The 20,722-nt window shown below is 41.4% G+C and overlaps 1 protein-coding gene across 1 annotated transcript in view; it reads right to left on the minus strand.

The window, feature by feature from the left end:
• The window catches only part of Ask1 (apoptotic signal-regulating kinase 1), a 450,944-nt gene that overhangs the window by 129,522 nt on the left and 300,700 nt on the right, over window positions 1-20,722 (minus strand). The window contains exon 22 of the mRNA XM_080278838.1: window positions 15,698-15,847. Within this exon, the coding sequence (XP_080134964.1) occupies window positions 15,698-15,847 (150 nt within the window). The remainder of the gene's footprint in view (window positions 1-15,697; window positions 15,848-20,722) is intronic.

Here is a 20,722-nt window from a genome sequence, read left to right on the forward strand (position 1 = left end):
CTCAGAGCCAAAGAGGAGGCAGGTCAACCTTTGTGACAGCCACGGACATGTCGTAATACCCTGTACACTGCTAAATATTTTCCATACCCACTTCTAATTTCTCATTATCTGGTTCCTTTTTATTTACTTCATGGTTTCTGTCCCCTATTTGTGTGACTAGGGTCTTTAATAGGTGCTGTGCAGGTCCGGTAGGGAGTTATGTGGTTTTCAACATTAGGTTGGGTTAGGGTCCATAAGCACCTGTCCAGGGTGTATTTTCCCAAGTCCCAGACAAACCCAAGTCCCAGACATGCCTTTGGCTCTATTACATCGGATCTTGGAGGGATTACTGTATGCTCCTCCTAAGACAAGGGCATGAAATGACAATGAATACCAGGAGATGTTGGCGGACACAGTTAGATATCTACGGAAGTGACTGAGAAAAGTAACAACATAATTCTGATGGGTGATTTTTATTGTAAAGAGGTGAACTGGGAGGAGTGGGCCTCAGAAGACAGTGAAGATTCATGGGGCACTATACTGTTAAATATAGCAATGAATAATGTAATGACCCAGAAGGTCAAAGAAGAGACAAAATTCAGAGGTAATGACACACCACCAAGACTAGATTTACTGCTAACCAAAGAGCCTGATGTTACTGAATCTTTGAAATATCTGTGTCTTATAGGAAAAAGTGATCATGTGGTTACTAAGTTCCAGATGATAAGAGGGCACAGGGTGCCATGAGAAAAACTTGACAGGCAGGGAAGATACAACTTTGGGAAAGCAAAATCTTTACAGGATTGAAGAAATTTTTCAAAAATGCAGATTGCAAAAAAATTCAGAGAAACGAGAGATGCAGAGGAATGGGATATCTTTCTTGATCTCTACAATTCGGGAGTGGAAAATATGTGCCAAGAGTAAGGGAGAAAGAAAACAAGAAAAAGGACTGGTTTAACAGAAAGTGTATAACAGCTAAAAAAGAGATGAAAGAGGGACATGGCATGGGACAACTGTAGAAAGAGAGGTAATAACAGAACAAAGGAAGAATACAGAAGAACAAGAAATGAATTTACATAAATATGATGAGATGAAGAAAGGAACTTTGAAAAAAGATATAAATGACAAATGCAAGGAAGAACCTAAATTGTTTTACAAATTCATTAATGGTAAACTGAAACAAAAGGAAGGAATCACCAAACTGAAAGTAGAAGGAATGGTCTATAAAGATGAGGCAATGCAAGCTGAAATAATGAACAAATGTTTCCAATCAGTTTTCACTAAAGAAAGAGATTTTGTGGAGGGGAAGGGAACGACTAGAAATGCAGTGTTAAAAGATATAAAAGTGGAAGTGCAAGAAGTGTATAAATTACTGGAAACTCAAGATGTAAGGAAAGCCCCAAGACCGGATGGAAGCTCTAATTGGGTACTAAAGGAATGCAGAGAACAACTGGTGGACAATATTAACGGATAAATTGTGTGTTCTCTGGATGAAGGGAAAGTGCCTCAAGAATGGAAAAAGGCCAATGTGGTACCAATTTATAAGGGAGGAAACAAGGAAGAATCCCTGAATTATAGACCAGTGTCCCTGACCAGCACAGTCGCAAAATTGTGAGAGAGAATCCTGAAAAACAGATGGATAAAATATCTCGATGAGATGAACATTTTGATTGAGAGTCAGTTTGGATTCAGAAGTGGAAGGTCGTGTGTTTCCAACGTGTTAAGCTTCTACTCAAGAGTGGTTGACATGATACACGAGAGAGACAGTTGGATGGATTGTGTGTATTTAGATTTGGAGAAAGCCTTTGACAAGGTGTCCCACAAGTGACTAATGTAGAAACTGAAGCACATAAGAGGACTGAAGGGAAACCTCCTGGAGTGGATGACAGACTTCTTGAGGGACAGACAAATGAGGACAGTAATAAACGACAGGACGTCTGGATGGAGGGAGGTAACAAGTGGAGTCCCACAGGGCTCGGTGTTAGCGCCAGTAGTGTTCCTGATTAACATAAATGATATGGTAGATGGAATGAATAGTTATGCAAGTCTGTTTGCTGATGATGCAAAGATCCTGAGGAGAGTGGAAGTTGAGGAAGACTGTAAAATGTTGCAGAAGGACCTGGATAAGATTCATGATTGGAGCCCCCTGTGGGAAATGAAATTCAATGCAAAAAAAAAGTAAAATATTAGAAATGGGTAAAAGTACCAAGAGGCCATCACTGAACTATTTGGTAGGTAATGAACCAATCACAAAAGTGAGAGAAGAGAAAGATTTGGGAGTGCTCATCCAGGATAGTTTGTCACCTGAAAAACACATTAACAAGATAATTAGAGAGAAGTATAACCTCTTGAGTAACATAAGAGTAGTATTTCATTACATGGATGAAGAGATGATGAAACATCTGATTGTGGCCATGATCTGCCCCAGGTCGGAATATGTGGCAGTAGTGTAGTCCCCACACAAAAAGAAGGATAAAAACAAGATCGAGAGAATAAAAAGAACAGCAACCAAGATGGTTCCTAGCCTGGCAGATGTCGTACAGAGAGAGGCTGGATAAGCTGGATCTGCCTTCCTTAGAAGAAAGGAGAGAGAGGGGTAACATGATTACAGCGTTCAGGGCCATGATGGGAGTAGACAAAATTCACAGAAAAGATCTGTCTGTATGGGATAGGAGAGTAGCAAGAGGACACGGAATGAAACTGAAAAAGCTGGCTGGCGCCTCAGTTGCGTACAGGCTGCGTGAGAGAGAGGAACCCAGCTGCTCCCCCCTTTGCGTCATTTTTTACCTAGTGACCCACAGTGTTTTGGCTTTTGCTAATTTATTATGGCCCCTACTCGTGAACTGTCAAGTGAAATGATATCACAGATCATTGCTCTAAAGGAGGCAGGCCACCCTACGAAGGAAATTAGTAATTTGGTTGGTGTGGCTCGGTCGACATTGCAGAGGTGGTGTGCCCGTTACCAAGTGGAAAATAGTGGTGACGTTCCTACAAAGAAACCGCGGTCTGGTAGGCCCAGGAAAACTTCCCCGAGATCTGTTAATGTGTTAAAACGTGCAGTGGAGTCTATTCTTCGTGTGAGTGCAAGGAAAATTAAGGAGAGCAACCTGGAAGTGTTTGGAAAGGTTTCAGTGCACAAGGTTTCTCGAAGAGTCTATGAACTTGGTTACACAAGTCACAGGCCTGTGAGAAAGCCTCTTCTTACACGTAACCAGCGACTTCGTAGGCTTGCCTTTGCTAACAAGTACCTTAACTTGGGTGAGGACCAATGGTTGTCAGTGTTGTGGTCTGATGAGGCAACATTTACCGTTACCTGTAATTGAGGAGCGCGCATGTACTGGCCCAGAGGTAGTGACCTGCTTGGCCCCTGTTACGTGGAGAGCACAGTTAAACACCCTGATTCACTAATGGCATGGGGTTATTTCTCTGGGAAGGGTTTGGGGAAGCTTGTTGTGCTTCCCAAGAACTGCAGAGTGAATCAGGACGTTTACTTGGAGCTGCTTTGTGATCATTTACCTGAGTTCTTCGAGCTCACAGGTGCACGAGTGTTTCAGCAGGACGGTGCACCTGCTCATAAAGCCAAATCTGTCACCAACTGGCTTAGTGACTGTGAATTCTCCTTCATGAAAGACTGGCCAGGCAATAGACCATACCACAACCCGACAGAAAACCTCTGCTACCTCGTAAAGAATCTCCAAGGGAAGGACGTGAGCTCTCTGCCTAAGCTGGAAGCAGCCATTCGTGAGACCTGGGCAAGTATATCACCCCAGCACCTGAGGAACCTCGCCCTTTCACTTCCACGACATCTCAGGTCCGTGAAGAAGCACAAAGGATACTCTACCAAGCATTAAAGGTAAATATAATGCATTATTTACATGTTTTTCCATAGCTGAAAGGTTTCGTAGGAGGGACACAGGGCGCGCAATACTTTTGTCGAGCACTGTATATAATATATACAGTATATATATATATATATATATATATATGTATATAGATAGATAGATAGATAGATAGATATACCTCTTCCTCAATACATTTCATACTCTTTTTTTTTTTTCCCTCATGTATCTCATCTCAAAATGGATGACAAGGAGTTGCCCCTTCCCCCTTACCCGAAGGCTGCCGCTCAGCACTCTCTCTGTAATACAGTACAGTAGTGTAATGCCATGTGACAATCATAATATTTGCCATCCTTGTCCTTCTGCTGGTCATGATGGCCTCAATGCAAATGTATACAGAAAGTACTGTATGAGGAATTTCATTTTCACAAGACCAGAAACTCATGGACAGGACTGTTAATTACGGTACCAATTATGAGGTAGATGAGAGAAAAGGGACATCTCGTTCATTTTCCTAGAGAAATAAACAAACAAGAATGGCAAGAATCTGCTTAAAGTGCCACACACTGTTTCAAGACTGCCTAAGAGTTTTTCCCCATGCAGGTGATTCAAACTGGGGATACACGATCCTGTTCAAGTTTACACAATACAGGAAGCTGCAAATATGCAATTGTGAATATATGAGTTTTGTGTTGAGAAGCTGGGGACACTCACCATCCATTCACCTGATGTAGTGCTCCTTTGGGTGTCTGCCCTTTCCCCTTTTCCATCCTTCCTCTTCTGTCTTTCTTCATTCTTTCCACTTCTTCTGCCTACAAGTGACTTTACATTTCCTCTTCCATCTTTCTTTCCTCTTCCTTCTGCCTATGGGTGACTATACACTATGTGACAAGCCAAGTGGTTTCCTGTACACTCGGAAACCATTTACTACATTGGGTTTACCCACATAACCAAATTACGGCGCCTGGTGGTTTAGTGGGTGATTAGGGTGCTCCAATGGTATTGAGCCTGTGTAGGCTTATATCCCTGGGATGTTTGGGGTTTATTGCTCACATAATGCCACTCGAGGATGATTGAGGCTAGTCACTTTCATCTTAAATATCAGGACCAACTTGCCTAGCCCTGGGTTCTTACACTCCTCTATGGGACAGCAGAGGATTGGATGACGGATGGATGGATGGATGGATGTGTTCAGAAGCTCACACTGGGAGATGTGACTGTAAATACTGGGAAAAATATATGCAAGGGCCATTATTTCACAGCATTTCTTAGACATGTAGTTGAATTTGTGATGGCATACACGTGTGAACTTAGTGATTTCAGGCAGTTTTTCCTGCATTCTTTCCATTTATGCAATGCAGTCCATTAACAACACAAATAGAGCCAGGAATATGGGATGGTACCATGGATGTCCTATTCACATATAATATGAGGTCTGTTAAAAAAAAAAAAAAAAAAAAAAAAAAAGTGCACCAACTAGCTGGAGTAGCATGATCATTCTGTGTAGTGGCAACTTTGAGGTTTAGTCACACACGAACTACATCACACTGCATCACTTAGTGAGGTACACACGCTTAGGTGAACATATTTTATGCTCTTGGTGATTTGTTGCACGCAGAGCAATGAAGGATCTTAAAGAGCAATATGTTTGAAGGAAATTCTGTCTCAAATTGCGAAAGTTTTTATGGAGACTTTTCAGATGTTGCAAAAGGCTTTTGGGGTGAATTGCTGGAGCCATACACATACTACAAGCAGTTCCTGTGGTTCAAATCAGGAAAAACATCCACTGAAGACAATCCCAAACATGGACAGCCTTCCACATCAATTGACAATAATCATGTTGAGAAAGTGTGTGCTGTAATCCATGTAAATTGTCGCCTGACTGTCCAAGAACTTTCCAAAGAAGCAGGCATCCGTAAAACCTCATGCCACATGATTTTAACCTAACAACTGAGGATGCAGAATGATGTTGCTGCAAAATCTGCGCAACATTTGCTGACAAATGAGGAAAAGGAGAACTGTGCCACAGTCAGTCCGGAGCTGTTTGATTGTCTGAATGGTGACAAAAACATATCTGAAAAATGTCATAACAGGTGCTGAAGGGTCTACGTCTACGATGTCGAAACAAAAAGGTAGTCATCACAGCGTGCTGGAACATTATCGCCACAACCAAAAAAGCACGTCAGTCACTCAAATGTGGAGTTGATGTTTAGCATCTATTTTTTATTGGCAGGGCATCACTCATCGTGTTTGTTCGCAATGATCAGTCAATAAAGTGCTTTACTTGGATGTTCTGGAGTCCTTGAGGGAGGCTGTGCAAAGAAAGCGGCCTGAAACATGGACAAACAAAACCTGGATGCTACACCATGACAATGCACCAACTCAAGCACATAACAACTAACATCCACCAGCCACCCCACTCTGAGGATCTGGCCCCTGCAGACTTCCCCCCTTCCCCACCCCAAGTTGAAATCCACCCTGAAAGGTTGTCGGTTTAAGACAACAGAAGAGATAGAAGTCACCAAGTGCACTAAACACACATTCACTCAAACGCATGTACAGTCGCCAAACTTTCCACCTGGGCCACCCCGCCACGAGAGGTGGGTAAGGGGTGCTGGTAACAGTGTAGGCTATCTGTTTGTTCGTGTGTACATACTTGATGAAAGTTCGGATCATCACCTCTCGTTCTCCTTAGTGAACCTCAGTCAAAGTTCATCCCAGTAATCAGTCGACAATTTTTAGGCGATAGAATTTCAAAGGAGCTTCTTGAAAGTGTTGGATAATGCAAGTATTGAAAACAATAAGTAAACTAATTCAAAAGACCGCATCTTTACATATATTATATATTTAAAAACGTATTCTTTTTCATTATTACATGATAAACCCATGGCTAAAAAATGTCTACTGCATATTGGGGGGGAAGAACCGTCGTGTGACCGGCCCTTATGATTGAAAAATAGATACCTGTGTCTGACTGTTCGTTTTGCATTTAGCCAGTCCTGGGCCGATCTCGATAAAACCTATTGAAATACCATTCTTGATCCGAGACATGATTAGACAAGTTAGGTCATTAATCGTTACAGGATTACTCATTGGGAGGATATTAATTTAAACTAAGTAGGAGAGTTAGGAGCTGTAGATGTCGGAGGTTGAAACTCGTTCGTTGAGGCAGAATACTGCCTTGAGTCAGCTAGTCATGAGTCAACCTTTCGTTAACAATAGAAAACCTAAGCATCTCATCACTTAATCATTACGTGGATCTCTGTGCTTGCAGTGCAAACACGGCAATTGTTTTAATAGTTGATATATATTAAATATTTGAAACAGTACTGTGGGTGACGTGGTAGTTAACGCTTCCGCCAGGCGATCCGTGTGGCGTCGTTCCACCCCCATCAGGAGAGATGGGTTTCTCCTATTAAACACCTAGCCCTTGTCTTATGACCTAGGTCTTGGTAGCAGCCAGTCAACAACCAACATCACATATCCTCGCACTCAGGACCTCGGTGACGGGGGCTAAAGCGAGGTTCGCGGGATTAAAAAAAAAAAAAAAAAAAAAAAAGTGTTCCAGCCTGTAATGATAATTTCATGTTCGTTACGTTGCATTTACCAATCACATAAGTAATATCACAGGCAATGGTGATATAAATGTCCAAACAATTCATGAATCAATAAAATCGAGCTTAAAATGACTGGAAGCTTTTGCATCCTGTGGTGAAGAGATGGTGTCTTCATCTTGCTATAATGCGAGATACTGTTGTTCGGTGAATAATCGATGAGCATGTAAATGTGTGACCGCACACATAAGCGGCACCGCTCACAATCAGTTTTCCTTGCAATGTGTAATTCAGTCATACGTTAGACGAATGGACTATAAAGATGTGCTGTAATGATCATAGTCATATGAAGAATGGTACAGTAAATCATTATCATAGATGATATAATAACCACATTTGGCAAAAGTATGCATAAATTCTCTGCCTGCTGAGGTGACAGTATTTTAATCTCCTACTTCTTCGTGGTGCACCACAGAACACATGAAAACATCTGCCTGAAGTACTACCAACGAGGAAATAAGCAACCGTTAACAGTGTCTGAACATCATCCTAATGTTTATTGGTCAGTGTCATTCATGATGTGAATATGGCAGGCAATCTTGTAACTGGATGTAGATGTTAGGTAAATGCATTCATCTTCAACCTATACTGATAATGGTATCAAGTGATAACCCTATGAAATGGAATTACTGATATAATGAGAGAGTGTGAGAGAAAGGCTTGGAGTGATTCCAGTATTTAGTGCATTAACATGTTATTGTAACAATGTAAAAACAACATAAAAAATAACATGTTTAGTATTGTTAAAAATGTAAATATTTGGTAGATTGCCAATGGATCTCAAAAACTAGTTCGGCAGTTATTGTCACTGGCGGTATGAATAACGTAACCCCCTCCCCTCAACGTCCTGCACCTGCCCTGGATTTCACTATGCCAAGCTCCCCCCTTAAGCAGCTCTCCCACCGGCTCGACCAGTTGCAGGAAACCGGTCGCATGGAATTGTTGCATGTCACAGGTTGCACGGACCAAGGCCAAATATGTATAGTATAATATATATTATTGTATTATAAATAAAAGTTTATATTTATGTAAGAATAATATTTATATTACTTTATTATAAAATTTATATAGTCATATATCTTTGGCCTTGGTCAGCACGACCTGTGGCACACAACAATTTTCCATGCGACCAGTTTCATGCAACTGGCTGAGCCGATGGGAGAGCCGCCTTACTCCTGAGACATTTTTCTCACCACCTAACTCCGTACCCAGCCATCTAAGGGATGAACTCTGACTCTGACAGAGGTTCACTATGGACGAAGAGAGTTGATGATCCGAACTTTCGTCGAGCATGTACACACGAACAAACATATACACTGTTGCCAGCACCCGTTACCCACCTCTCGCGGCTAGGTGGCCCAGGTGGAAAGTTTGGCGACTGTACCTCGATGACTAAGTGACGTGGCATGAAGTGGCTAGTATTAGACTAAAGCTCAAAGTCATCATTACACAGCGCTCCCATCACAATCATACTATGCCAGCTAGTTGGTGGGCTATTTAAAAAGTTGTTTCTTTTTGGACAAACCTCATAAGTACTGTGAATGTAGGGAAACAACAATAAATACATACAGAGTGTCATCAAAAAGTTCTGATAATGGTCTCACCATTTTGCCAAGTGTTGTCAGTAACTCTCGTTGCCACTTATGAAATATCAGCAACTCTTCATGTTGCCATTATCACCAGATATGACACCATTTGTCAAACAAAAGTAATACTGAGGTTCTGTGAATTGCTCACCATTGATTTCTCACAGCCAAACTTGTTCTACACATCACACAGGTCAAAAGCAGCATCATGTAATATCGTCCTTTAACGTGACTAATGCACACTGGAAAAATTCTTTTCTGATGTCAAAACGCAGGATAAAACTTCGGTTTACATATATGACCCAGAGACCAAAAGACAGAGCTGCCAGTGAAAGACACTAATTTCACAAATATCCATAAAAATTCATTAGTAAAGATTCCTAATGAAGGTAATGCTGCTTGCATTTTCTGACGTAGATGGAAATGTGCATAAACAATTTACCCCCACGTGTATTGTACTAATATTAATGTAGTTTTCTACCTGGAGGTTCTGAAATGTTTGCATAAGGCTGTTAGACATGATGAGAGAAGTGGAATGTCAAGTAATATAGCAATGTCCCCAGCCATGCGGTACTCACTGCCCAGCAACTTTTGACCGAGTCATTCCAGTAGTCCCACATTGACCTTATTTGCTTGACTTAGCACCAAGTGACTTCTGGTTGTTCCCCAAACTGAAATTCATGATGAAAGAACAATGTTTTTACACAGCTGAAGAAATCCAATCTGAAATGATGAGCACAATGAAGAACATCATGAAAAAAGTTCCAACAATGCTTCCATCAATGGAAGGAACACTGGAACAAGAGTGTGGATGTACAAAGGGAGTACTGTACTTTGAAGGGGATAACTGAAGTGTGTGTTCACCTTTCAGTAAAACTGAGTTTACTATCCATTACCAGAACTTTTTCATCACCCTTTGTACACACCAAAATGTGTGTTATATCTAAAATGAAGATAGGGAGGTAACAAAAATAGGAAGTGTCTGTAAGGGCTCACCTGCCATTCCAAAAAGGCAATGAGAAACAGCCAACTTCCCAATAAAGTATGCTGACAATATCCAATCATAATGTCATGGACTCAAATCTGCAACTAATCACAGAAGGCAATCAACAAGTGATCTGGCAATGACCTGGATCCGTCCGTGGACGAGATTCAAGCATATGAAGCCTCGATAAGCCATGGAATGAACAAAAACATAGGCAAACATAACCTATACTCCATTTCACCAAGTTGGCACCATCAATGATGTCCTCAACGCCTGTAGTGTTGATGTAAATCCCCTGATCTAGGTAAACCTCTATGCATTTCCCTGAGTACCAATATATAAAGGCTATACAAAAAGGTATATCCAGTACTGAGGACCTTTATCAATGCTACAGGTATTGAGGACATCACTAATGGTGCCAGACTTGATGAAATGGCGTATAGGATGAAATCTCCAAGATGATTATCAATCTATTGGCAGTAAGTGAAGCAACTCTTCTTAATCAATATTGACATGACTGCCACTCTATTTCACATCAAATGAAAGTTGATGATCCATAGATGGGTGACACAGAGAAGAGTGGCAAGAAAGTAACTGGTGATAGACAAGTACCAGTGACACCTGACCAGCCATTACCAAAGGTATAAAGCAGTATAAGCAAGCAGGCAGACAAGTGCAGCATTATTAGCAGCTGGTAGAGATATGGCATGATCACCTGAGGTGAGTGCCGTCTCCTGCTGACTAGAGGTGGGTGCAGCTGATGAGTGGAAGGTACGATGCTCCAATACGAGTCAGGTTGACATGAGTGATGCACAGCTGGATGGCAGATGTTCATTTTCTGCACTGTTGCTCTTGCACCCTTCAACTCAAGTGAACCCAATGGACCGCAGAAATCCAGCCATTTCAGTCGGGCATTCCTAGGGATATTCTGAAGAGGTTATGTGGACGGACTGTCTGTGTTGTAAGAATGAGATGCAAGAGGCAAACAAATGTGTTGTGTGTGAGACATCATTACGATAGACTGTTTGAGTTTTCTCCACGTGGCAAAATGAATGCCTTTCCTGATGAGACAAAAAAAGCTCTATTAAACCCTTGATGACTAAGGGGTTCATGTAGATCCTATAATTTTCAACCCCTTCAGGAATTACATCTGGCTAAGTACAGTTTTTTTTTTTTTTTTTTTAATGCAAGAAAGAAGGAACCAATACAGACAGCCAAATTCAAGATCCGTTCTTTTCGAGATGCCTGAATACAGTGTGTCTGAAAGACTGGAGATCACAGGCTAAAGGAAATACAGACAGCAGGAGACAGTTCCAGAATTGACTTGTTGCATACATGAAGGACTAGAGTAAGTTACCTCTTGCATCAGAGCACTTAACTCTTGCATCAGAGAGCTGGACAGAATAGGGATGAGAGTTTGTTGCTTGACGAGTGCTATGCACCCGACGTAGAGGTGGAGAGATGCAAGCAGAGAGTTCAGAGGAGCAGTGACCATTGAAATAGCAACAGAAAGAGATAAAGATGCAACAGTGTAGCAAAGGGACAGAGGTTGAAGGGAGCCAGTAGGAGGAGGAAAGATAATGAGACGAAATGCCTCCGGCTCCACCTTGTTGAGAAGAGCTGTATGTGAAGAGCCTCCCCACACATGAGAGCTGTACTCTACACAGGGGTGAATAAAACCCCTGTATAAAGTCAACAACTGTGCAGGGGTAAAGAAGGCACGGAATCGGCTTAGCACACCTAATCTCCTGGAAGTTGACTTTATAAGAGAGGTAATATGATCTTTCCAAGATAAATCCTGCGAGAATGAAACCCCATGTATGTTTAAAGAAGATGCAAGATCGAGATGAATATTGTCAAAAATTAGAGGATACTCCTGCAGAAGATTTTGTCAGGCTGAAAGATGTGAAAACCGAGTTTTTGATGCATTAAAAACATTAAGATTGCAGGCAAGTCCCGGTTAACGAGCAATCTCTTAAAGAGAATTTGCTAATACGAGATTTTGGAATTTGCAACACTGCCTGTTTAACAAGCAGGTAAAAATCCGCTCTTACGAGAATCGAGACGAGAGTCGCACCGCAGCTGTCCGCTGTGTTTACCTCGGCGGCTAGGAAACGAGTCGCATGGTAGCTCTGCGAGCCTCTTCCTGCCATATCTTCGTAAACATTCTTCCAGCCAAGCTTGTCCAGTCAAGGTCGGTCTTGAAGCATGTTTTTTTTTCTGTGCCCAGGATTACTGTATCATCATGTTTTCTAAGCATTCAATTGCGACCCCTAGTGCTCCCAGTGCTAAGCGTGCTTGGCTCTCTATCTCTGTCGTCCAGAAATTGTTGAATATGTTTTTCTTCCATTTTCTAATGCTGTTACGTGTATTACCCTCTTGTATTAATCACTTATTCCAGCTTAAAATGATCAGAAAGTCAGTTATGGTGGTTTCGGGGGAGGATGCTCAGAGGCCTTGTTCCCTAACCCTATTTTTCCCATAAGTTAACGAGAATTCGGCTAACAAGCAAAATCCTTGCTCCCAATTAGCTCATAAGATTGGGACCCGCCTGCACTTTTACCCCAATCAGAAATATGACCCAAGTCAAACATTATGCATGCTATAGCCTCATCCTTTGTCTGTTGAAGTAACTGCTGAGATGGCTGCTGTGGGAAGTAAATGGAAAGGTGAAGGGCGGAGTCATCAGCATATGGGTGGATAGGGTATATGTACAGCTTAGAAGGTCATTGATGAACAGAAGGAAGAGAACTGAGGATAGGACAGAGCCTGAAGAACACCACTACTGATAGTTCTAGAAGAAGAATGGTAGTCGTCTCTAACAACAGCTACAGAACAACCAGTAGGCAAGCTAAAGATGAAGGCACAGATAGAAGGATAGAAACTGTATGAGGGCAGTTTGGAAATTAAAGATTTATGTCAGACTCAATCGAATGCCTTTGAGATGTCAAATGCGACGACAAAGCTTGCACCAAAGTCCCAAAAGGAGGTTGACCAGGAGTCTGAAAGGCAAGTGAGAAGATCGTCAGTGGAGTGTCCCTGACGGAACCCATACTGACGGTCAGAGAGAAGGTTGTGATAGGAAAAGTGCTTTAAAATTTTTTTAAAGAATACGTAAACACTTTTGAAATGCAGGATGTTAAAACAATTGGGCAATAGTTAGAAGGCTGGGAATGGTCACCCTTCTTTGGGACAGGCTGAAAGAGAGCAAACTTCATGCAAGAGTGAAAGGTACAAGTTGACAGATAAAGGTGACAGAGTTTATCTTGGCAAGGTGTAAGCACAGAATCACAGTTCTTGAGGGCAACAGGAGAGATCCCATCAGCTCCATATGCCTCGTTACTACTGAGGCCAGTGATGGCAGAAAATACTTCATCATCATCACCATCATCATTGTCATCGCCACCCAGACCTCCTTTCCCAACCTAGTGCAGGGTGAGGAGTAGCAATGTCAAGATAGCCCAAATCTGCCCAATCCAATGGACCAAGCTTCCATTCGCTCACCATTCAAGCCCCCGGAATCCTGGCTCTATCTGCTGTGTCAAAAACATTCACCACGTTCTGTAGCTTCACATAAACTTATCTGATACAGTCAATCCAGATGCTGTCATGTTTAAAAGGGGTGCCAAATCCCTGATCATGCACTTCTTCACACAATATTCATTCAGCCAGCTCGATCTCTTGTCAGTCCCCTAGCTTCTGGTGAAGCTCATCCACCATATCCCTCCACCTTCTACGTGGTCTACCTCGTCTCCTCCCTCCTTCAAATTTGCTCAGACAAACCTTTATCATCACTGTATTGTTATCCATTCTCTCCACATGACCATACCATCTCCATACGCTCTCTTCGATTCTCATATCCACCGACTTCCTCATTCCACATCTTTCACAAATCACATTATTTCATATCTTATCCACTCTCTGTACTCCACATACTGTACATTCTTCAGCAGTCCCATCTCCACTGCACTCACTCTTGACTTTTCATTTTCATGCCACACCGTAGTCTCATGTCCATATGTTAAAGCTGGCATTAGCACTCCGTCATGAAAGCCTTGCACAGCTACAACCATCAAGCCTCTGTTTCTTATCTTGGCCTTCATTGCACCAGCTACTTTCCTTCCCTGTATTACTCTACTTTCCATTTCTTTTGCACATTTTCCTCTCTATTCTATCACTATAACCAGGTATTTGAACTCTCTCACCAATTCTAGTCTCTCTCCATTCACTGTAACATTGAAGTGTGAGTCACCATCTCTCTCAATAACCATCACTTTACTCTCTTCTACATTTACTCTCAAGGCACGATGCTCACAGACATCAGCAAAACTCTGCACTAGTCTACCAAGTTCTTGTCCAACATATGCAAGTAGTACTGAATCATCAGTATACAACAAATATGAGATACTCTATTGATCACCATTCATTACCAACGCCATCTGTCTCTCCATTACTCGTGTTTTTACTTCTTTCATCATTTCATCCATATAAATACTGAACAAACATGGGGCCATCATGCTTCAGTTGAAGAAATTCTAATGTCAGCCATGAGGAAGTTAGAGGGGTGAAGAGATGGAGGGACAGCACCAGAATCGTCTAAGGTGGAACTGGAGGAGAAAGTCTGAGTGATAAGTTCTGCTTTTTCAGTAGAAGAAACAGCTACAGAGCCATCCGAGTGGAAAAGAGAATGGAAGGATAATGAGGTAAAGTTGTTAGAAAGGTTTTGGCAAGGTGCCACAAGAAGCTGGAAGAATTTGAGTTGGGGAGTGCATTTGTGTGAATAAAATTATTTTTTTACACAGTGAAGAACAGACTCAGCAAGATTCCAGGCAGAAACATAGAAGAGATGAGATTCGGTGATGGGTTGGCTTCAGTACCTTTCATAGGGCTTCTCCTTGTTGCGGACAGCATTAGAACAAGTGATTAAACCAAGTTTTTTTGCATTAGCACAGCACATGGGAAAAGAATGTATGCTTCCATGCTTGAGAAAATAACCTCCATATTGCACAACGCACATTTAGATGGCTCTCGGACATGGAAGCAATAATCATTCCAGGGAAAATCAAAGAAGTACTGCCTGAGGGCCATCCAATCAGCAGCTCCAAAGTGCCACAATCTTGGGTCCACAGGCCTTGCTGGAGCAGTAGGACAGGTTAAGGTGATACGGTTGCGATCAGAGGGGACCAAGAGAGAAAAGATTATCAGAGTAAGTAGAAGGATTAGTTGCTCCAAGTTACAAACTCCTCTAAACTGGGGAATCCATCAGCCCAGCAATGGTACAAATGAGTGGTATACAACTGCATCTAACTTCTCTTCATTCCAATTTCTACCTCCAAAAAAGTTAACAAAAACCATTTCTAACCCATTAAGTCAGTAAAAATTAAACAACAAAATATCATACTGAAAGGGTCACAAGGGTTACTAACTCAAGTCTACGAGGTTCCTATTTACAAGGAAATGAAATGAAGGTAAAATGGAATTAAAGATGTATATAAAAAAATATGATGAAATCAATACTGAAGAACTGAAGATTAACCTCTTCAGTCCATGCTGTAATTCTTAAGATACAAATCATAATTTTATGGTAACCAGATTACTATACAAAAAGACATTATAATAGCATTGTACTGAATACAAAAAGAAGTCATTGTATTGAAGGAGTAAAGAGTGAGAGAATGTTAAGTATGACGCTACCTGAGTAAGAATGAGCTTTTCAGTGCCTATTTCCTGCTGCAACCGCTGATACCAGATTTGTGCAATCTTTTGCTGATCATTGATCAGTACTCTTGTCAGAGTCATCCTCCGCTGTGAATCCTTTTTCAGCAAGTAGAATACATCCTGCTCCTGAAACACACCATAAGATTATTTTCATATTCTATTTACCACATACTTCCAATACATAACAAATGTTACTCATCACCATTCCAGATTTTTTGCTTCCTCTTGGGAATCTCCAACAGGGTGTGCCTAAGGAAAATCTGTCTCCAAGCTGCTTTGCCCATACATGATTCTCCCAGTAACTCCTTTTTCTCTTCCATAGAGTAACAACTTAAAAGGCCTTTCCTATCCCTAAAACACCATTAAAATATGTCAGATCATGAATGAAAACATACAGTACATCACAAGTAGAGTTGTACAGGAATATGAAATATGTGTTCAGTAATAATAAAGCCGATAGTACCTGTGAACCCAACCAGGATATCCTTATGGTACAGTTGGGCAAAAGCAACAACACTGTAAAGCTATATGTCAAAACTATGAATTATAAACTGTTAAATTTTGCAAGTATGCTGCAGGGTCATTCCACCATGAGGAATGTTACATTTGGAGACAAGTATATTGAACTACTCTCAGTTACATGTTTATGTGAAGCTACAGAATGTGGTGAAAGTTTTTTGGTGTATCATATACGAGTAGAGCCAGGATTCTGGGGACTAGAATAATGAGTGAATGGAAGAGTGCCCATTGAACTGGGCAAAGCTGGGCTGTCTGGACATTGCTACTCCTCACTCTGCCCTTGGGTGGGAAAGGAGATCCGGGTGGAGGCAGCGGCAGTGGTGGTGATGCAATATAAACAAATGGTTTTTGCAATATATTACCAAAATTCCATATGGGATTAAGGTGTCTGGCAATAGATAGACAGATAGATCAAAAGATAGTTATTGCAAGCTATATTACCAGAATTTCACACCACATCATACCACAGTCAGATTGTTTCAATGTTTTAATCCGGATGTTATACAGATTTTCAAAGGTTGCGTGAGGATCATTACCGCAGTGCTACCCCCTCTTGTGGTTTGCATAAGCAATGTCAGTAAGTCTGTGAATTGACTGGTTCAATCAAGGAGTGCTTCATATCAGTAATATGTTAATAGATAAGGATCATAACCATACTCAGCAAATTTGATTATTCCTAATCACTGTCATGCTGTTAAGGAAAATGTGACCGTCAGACACGTTACTGGAAAAGTGAGAAATAATACTTGTGCAACTTTTATTGAAACATGATTATACAATCAACTCTTATTAAGGTTATAGTAATTATAAGTATCACAGACACAAACAAAATGAGTACTGATGTGAAAATTACATAATAAAACTAAGCAGAAAGTGGTTGATCCACTCACTCGATGTAGTGCTGCTCTCGGGTGCCTGCCCTTTCCTCTCTTCCTTCTTTCCATCCTTCCTCTTCTGTCTTTCCCTCATTCTTTCCACTTCTTTCTGTTAATGGGTGACTCTACACTAAGCGACAAACCAAATGGTTTCCTGTACACCAGGAAACCATTTACTACATTGGATGGTAATGACATAACAAAATTATGACATCTGGTGGTTTAGTGGGTAATTGAGGTGCTTCAATTGGACTGAGCCAGCACGATTATATCAAAGGGGTGGTTGGGGTTTATTGCTCACATAATGCCACTCAGGGATGAGTGAGGCTGGTCACTAATCTTAAATGTCAGGACCAACTTGCCTTGCCCCACGCTCATGGGGCAACACTGGATTAGATGATGAATGAATGAAAGAACCAATCTGATGACAATTCTTGTTTAAGTGACATCAATGACATAATATCAGCAAAGACTAGCTGATCGAGGAGGAAAAAGTCACCTTTTTCAATGTATGTACCATTCATGATCCCTGAGGAGTTGGCAAAGCCAGCACAATGATGTCCTCTGCTGTCTGATCTCTGTCTGGGTTGTCAGAGAAATGAAATTGAGTATGACCCACTCTGTTGATGCACACCTCTTTCTAGGGTAATTAACTTTGATCATGCCTTCTACAGGCACTGACTCAATGACTGCAGTTCATAATGTTTAGAAAACTTCTAGGCTGTATAATGTACCAGTACAACCATGAACACTAATAAGGGGACAGAGTAGTCTGCCATTGGAGGGCAGGTTAATTTCACACGTCCACCCTCAAACTCCCCCTCCTTACCCCCTCAAAACCACCGATTTGTTAGGCGGATGGATCAGTGATCAGAAGCTTCGCTCTCTCTCTCTCACATCTTGCTGCATATAATATTAGTATAATTTATTCTACTATCAGGTGCACTATTACCTGTATACATCCACTTCCAGTTCAGTGAGAAGTAATTATATTAAGGTTTTGGCAGATTTCAAGAGAATGACCCCACTGTATAGAATTTTTTTTCCAAATATTTACTCATCTTCTGAACAATATCCATCCATCCATTCATCATCCAATCCTATGTTCCCCATGAGGAGCTTAGGAGCCCGGGGTTAGGCAAGTTGGCCCTGACATTTACGATGAGCGTGAACAGCCTCACTCATCCCTGAGTGGCATTACATGAGCAATAAACCCCAACCATCCCTTGGATATAAACCTACACAGGCTCAATCCCACTGGAGCACCTTAATTACCCACTAAACCACCAGGCACCATAAATGGTTTCCTGGTGTACAGGAAACCATTTGGCTTGTCACTCACTATAGCATCACCTAGAGGCAGAAGGAAGAGGAAAGAATGAAATTAAGACAGAAAAGGGAGTGTAAAGTCACCTGTAAGCAGAAGGAAGAGAAAAGAATGAAGGAATGAATAACAGAAGAGGAAGGGAGGATGAGAAGAAAGGGCAGCCACCCAAAGCAGCACTACACTGAGCGAGTGGATGGTGAGCGCCCCAAATAAAATCTAAATAACAGTTACATATTATATAACTACTAGCCCTAGAAGTTCCACTCCTGCCTTGTCATGTGGGGAGCCACATATCCCCCCATCCACTTGCTCACTCAACTCATTCAACACTCACCTTTCCCAGCTACCAGTGCGACCCAACAAACACTTCGATCTCAGCTATCCACCCTTCCCACCCATGAATGCCACCCATCAAGCTCATCTAATAATACCACCCAACACATCTACCCACTCACCTACCTACCTACACTGAAAACCAACCACCCCACCAACTTAACCACCCACGCAGAGCGCCCCGACCATACAATATTCTCAGCCACCCTAGCGGCCCACACATTTTGATGACCCATATTGCCCACCAACCACAGTCAGCCACCCTGCTCACCCAACAATGCCATCCATCACATTAAACCATCCAGTCCTCCCAATATATCCACCCATCTCTCCCTAAATTCAATGTAACTGCAGTGATTTCTTGTTTAATGCTATGCATGAGAAACGTTACATCTTTTTCTGGTAACATTCCTCACACTATGCATGTAACAAGTGTGATGGAGCATATAGCTTACCAGAGTCTCTTACAAGATATCACAGGGCTATATTAGTAAGGTACTAGGATGCCTATTTATAATATAAAGTTATGTTAGTTTTCTCCAATTTGTAAGCTGTTAAAAAAAAAAAAAAAAAAAAAAAAAAAAAAAAAGGGGTCACATGTTACTCTTGAAGTACTTCCACTTCAAGGCTGTGCCACAGTCTGATTGCGAAATATATGGTATGTAAACAATTGTAGTGACAATTACAACTCAAATAGATGCTATTTCAATTAAAGCCAATGACAAAAATTCCAAACAAATACATACTCGGGTCAATGGTGATATGAAAATCACTAATTTCAGCATTAATTTCTCTTCACTGACATAGTAGGACATATTTCAATGCCTCACTCTCAGCAGACAGTTAAGAAACTTTTCTTTTCGGATTTGTAAAATTCAATGTTTAAGCTTTACAATGATACATACGATAAAGCCTCAACATATGCAATCTGCTGGAATTTGCTTTTATTGGACTCGAGGACTGGACTAAAATCTTATACAGTAAGACCTCACTATAACAGACTAACTGGGGCCCAAGCCATTCTGAAAAATGCGAAATTCCGATAAAAACGACATCCAGACTTCCCCCTGCTAACCCGGAGTTTTTCCAACATATCAGACATTAGTCCGGATCACATGAACGGTTTTTAAAGTGTTTTGACTACCACTGCTGTAATGTAATGTGTTACAACTTCACTAAATTAATCAAATGACATAATATATATAATAATACTGTACTGTACACTGATAACCATGTCTTTTATTTACCACTTTGTGGTGAACATAGCTGCAGTGGTCAGGCAGTCCGGACTGCTTCTGGTTTTATCGGACTTTTTCCGATATACTGTATAGGAATTTAGTCCGGTAGCTCCTTGGTTCCGATAAAAGCAAATTCCGGTCTATTGAAGTCCGTTACATCGAGGTTTTACTGTACTAAATGCTCTCAACTTTCCAACTCAAATTCTTCCTGCTCCTTCTGGCACCTCGCCAAAAACCTTTCTAACAACTTTACCTCAACATCCTTCCCTCCTCTTTTCTACTCTAAAGGCTCTGTAGCTATTTCTTCTACTGATAAAGCTGATCTCTTCGTTAAGACTTTCTCCTCCAATTCCACCTTAGACGATTCCGGTGCTGTTCCTCCTTCACTTCCCCCCTGTAACTTCCTCATGGCTGACATTAAAATTTCTTCAGCTGATGTATTTTCTGCCATTACAGCCTCAATACTAACAAGGCATATGGGCCTGAAGGAGTCCCTCCTGTTGTTCTCAAGAACCGTGCTTCTGTGCTTACACCCTGCCTAGGCAAACTATTTCGCCTTTGTCTATAAACTTGTACATTTCCTTCTTGCTGGAAGTTTGTCTCATTCAGCCAGTCCCAAAGAAGGGTGACCATTCCCAACCCTCTAACTATCGTCCAACTGCTTTAACATCCGGTATCTCAAAAGTTTTTGAGTTAATTCTTATTAGAA

This window comes from Coenobita brevimanus, chromosome 75 (genome assembly GCF_032717465.1).
Source record: "Coenobita brevimanus isolate Jiangsu-jjx chromosome 75, ASM3271746v2, whole genome shotgun sequence".
NCBI classification, from domain to species: domain Eukaryota; kingdom Metazoa; phylum Arthropoda; class Malacostraca; order Decapoda; family Coenobitidae; genus Coenobita; species Coenobita brevimanus.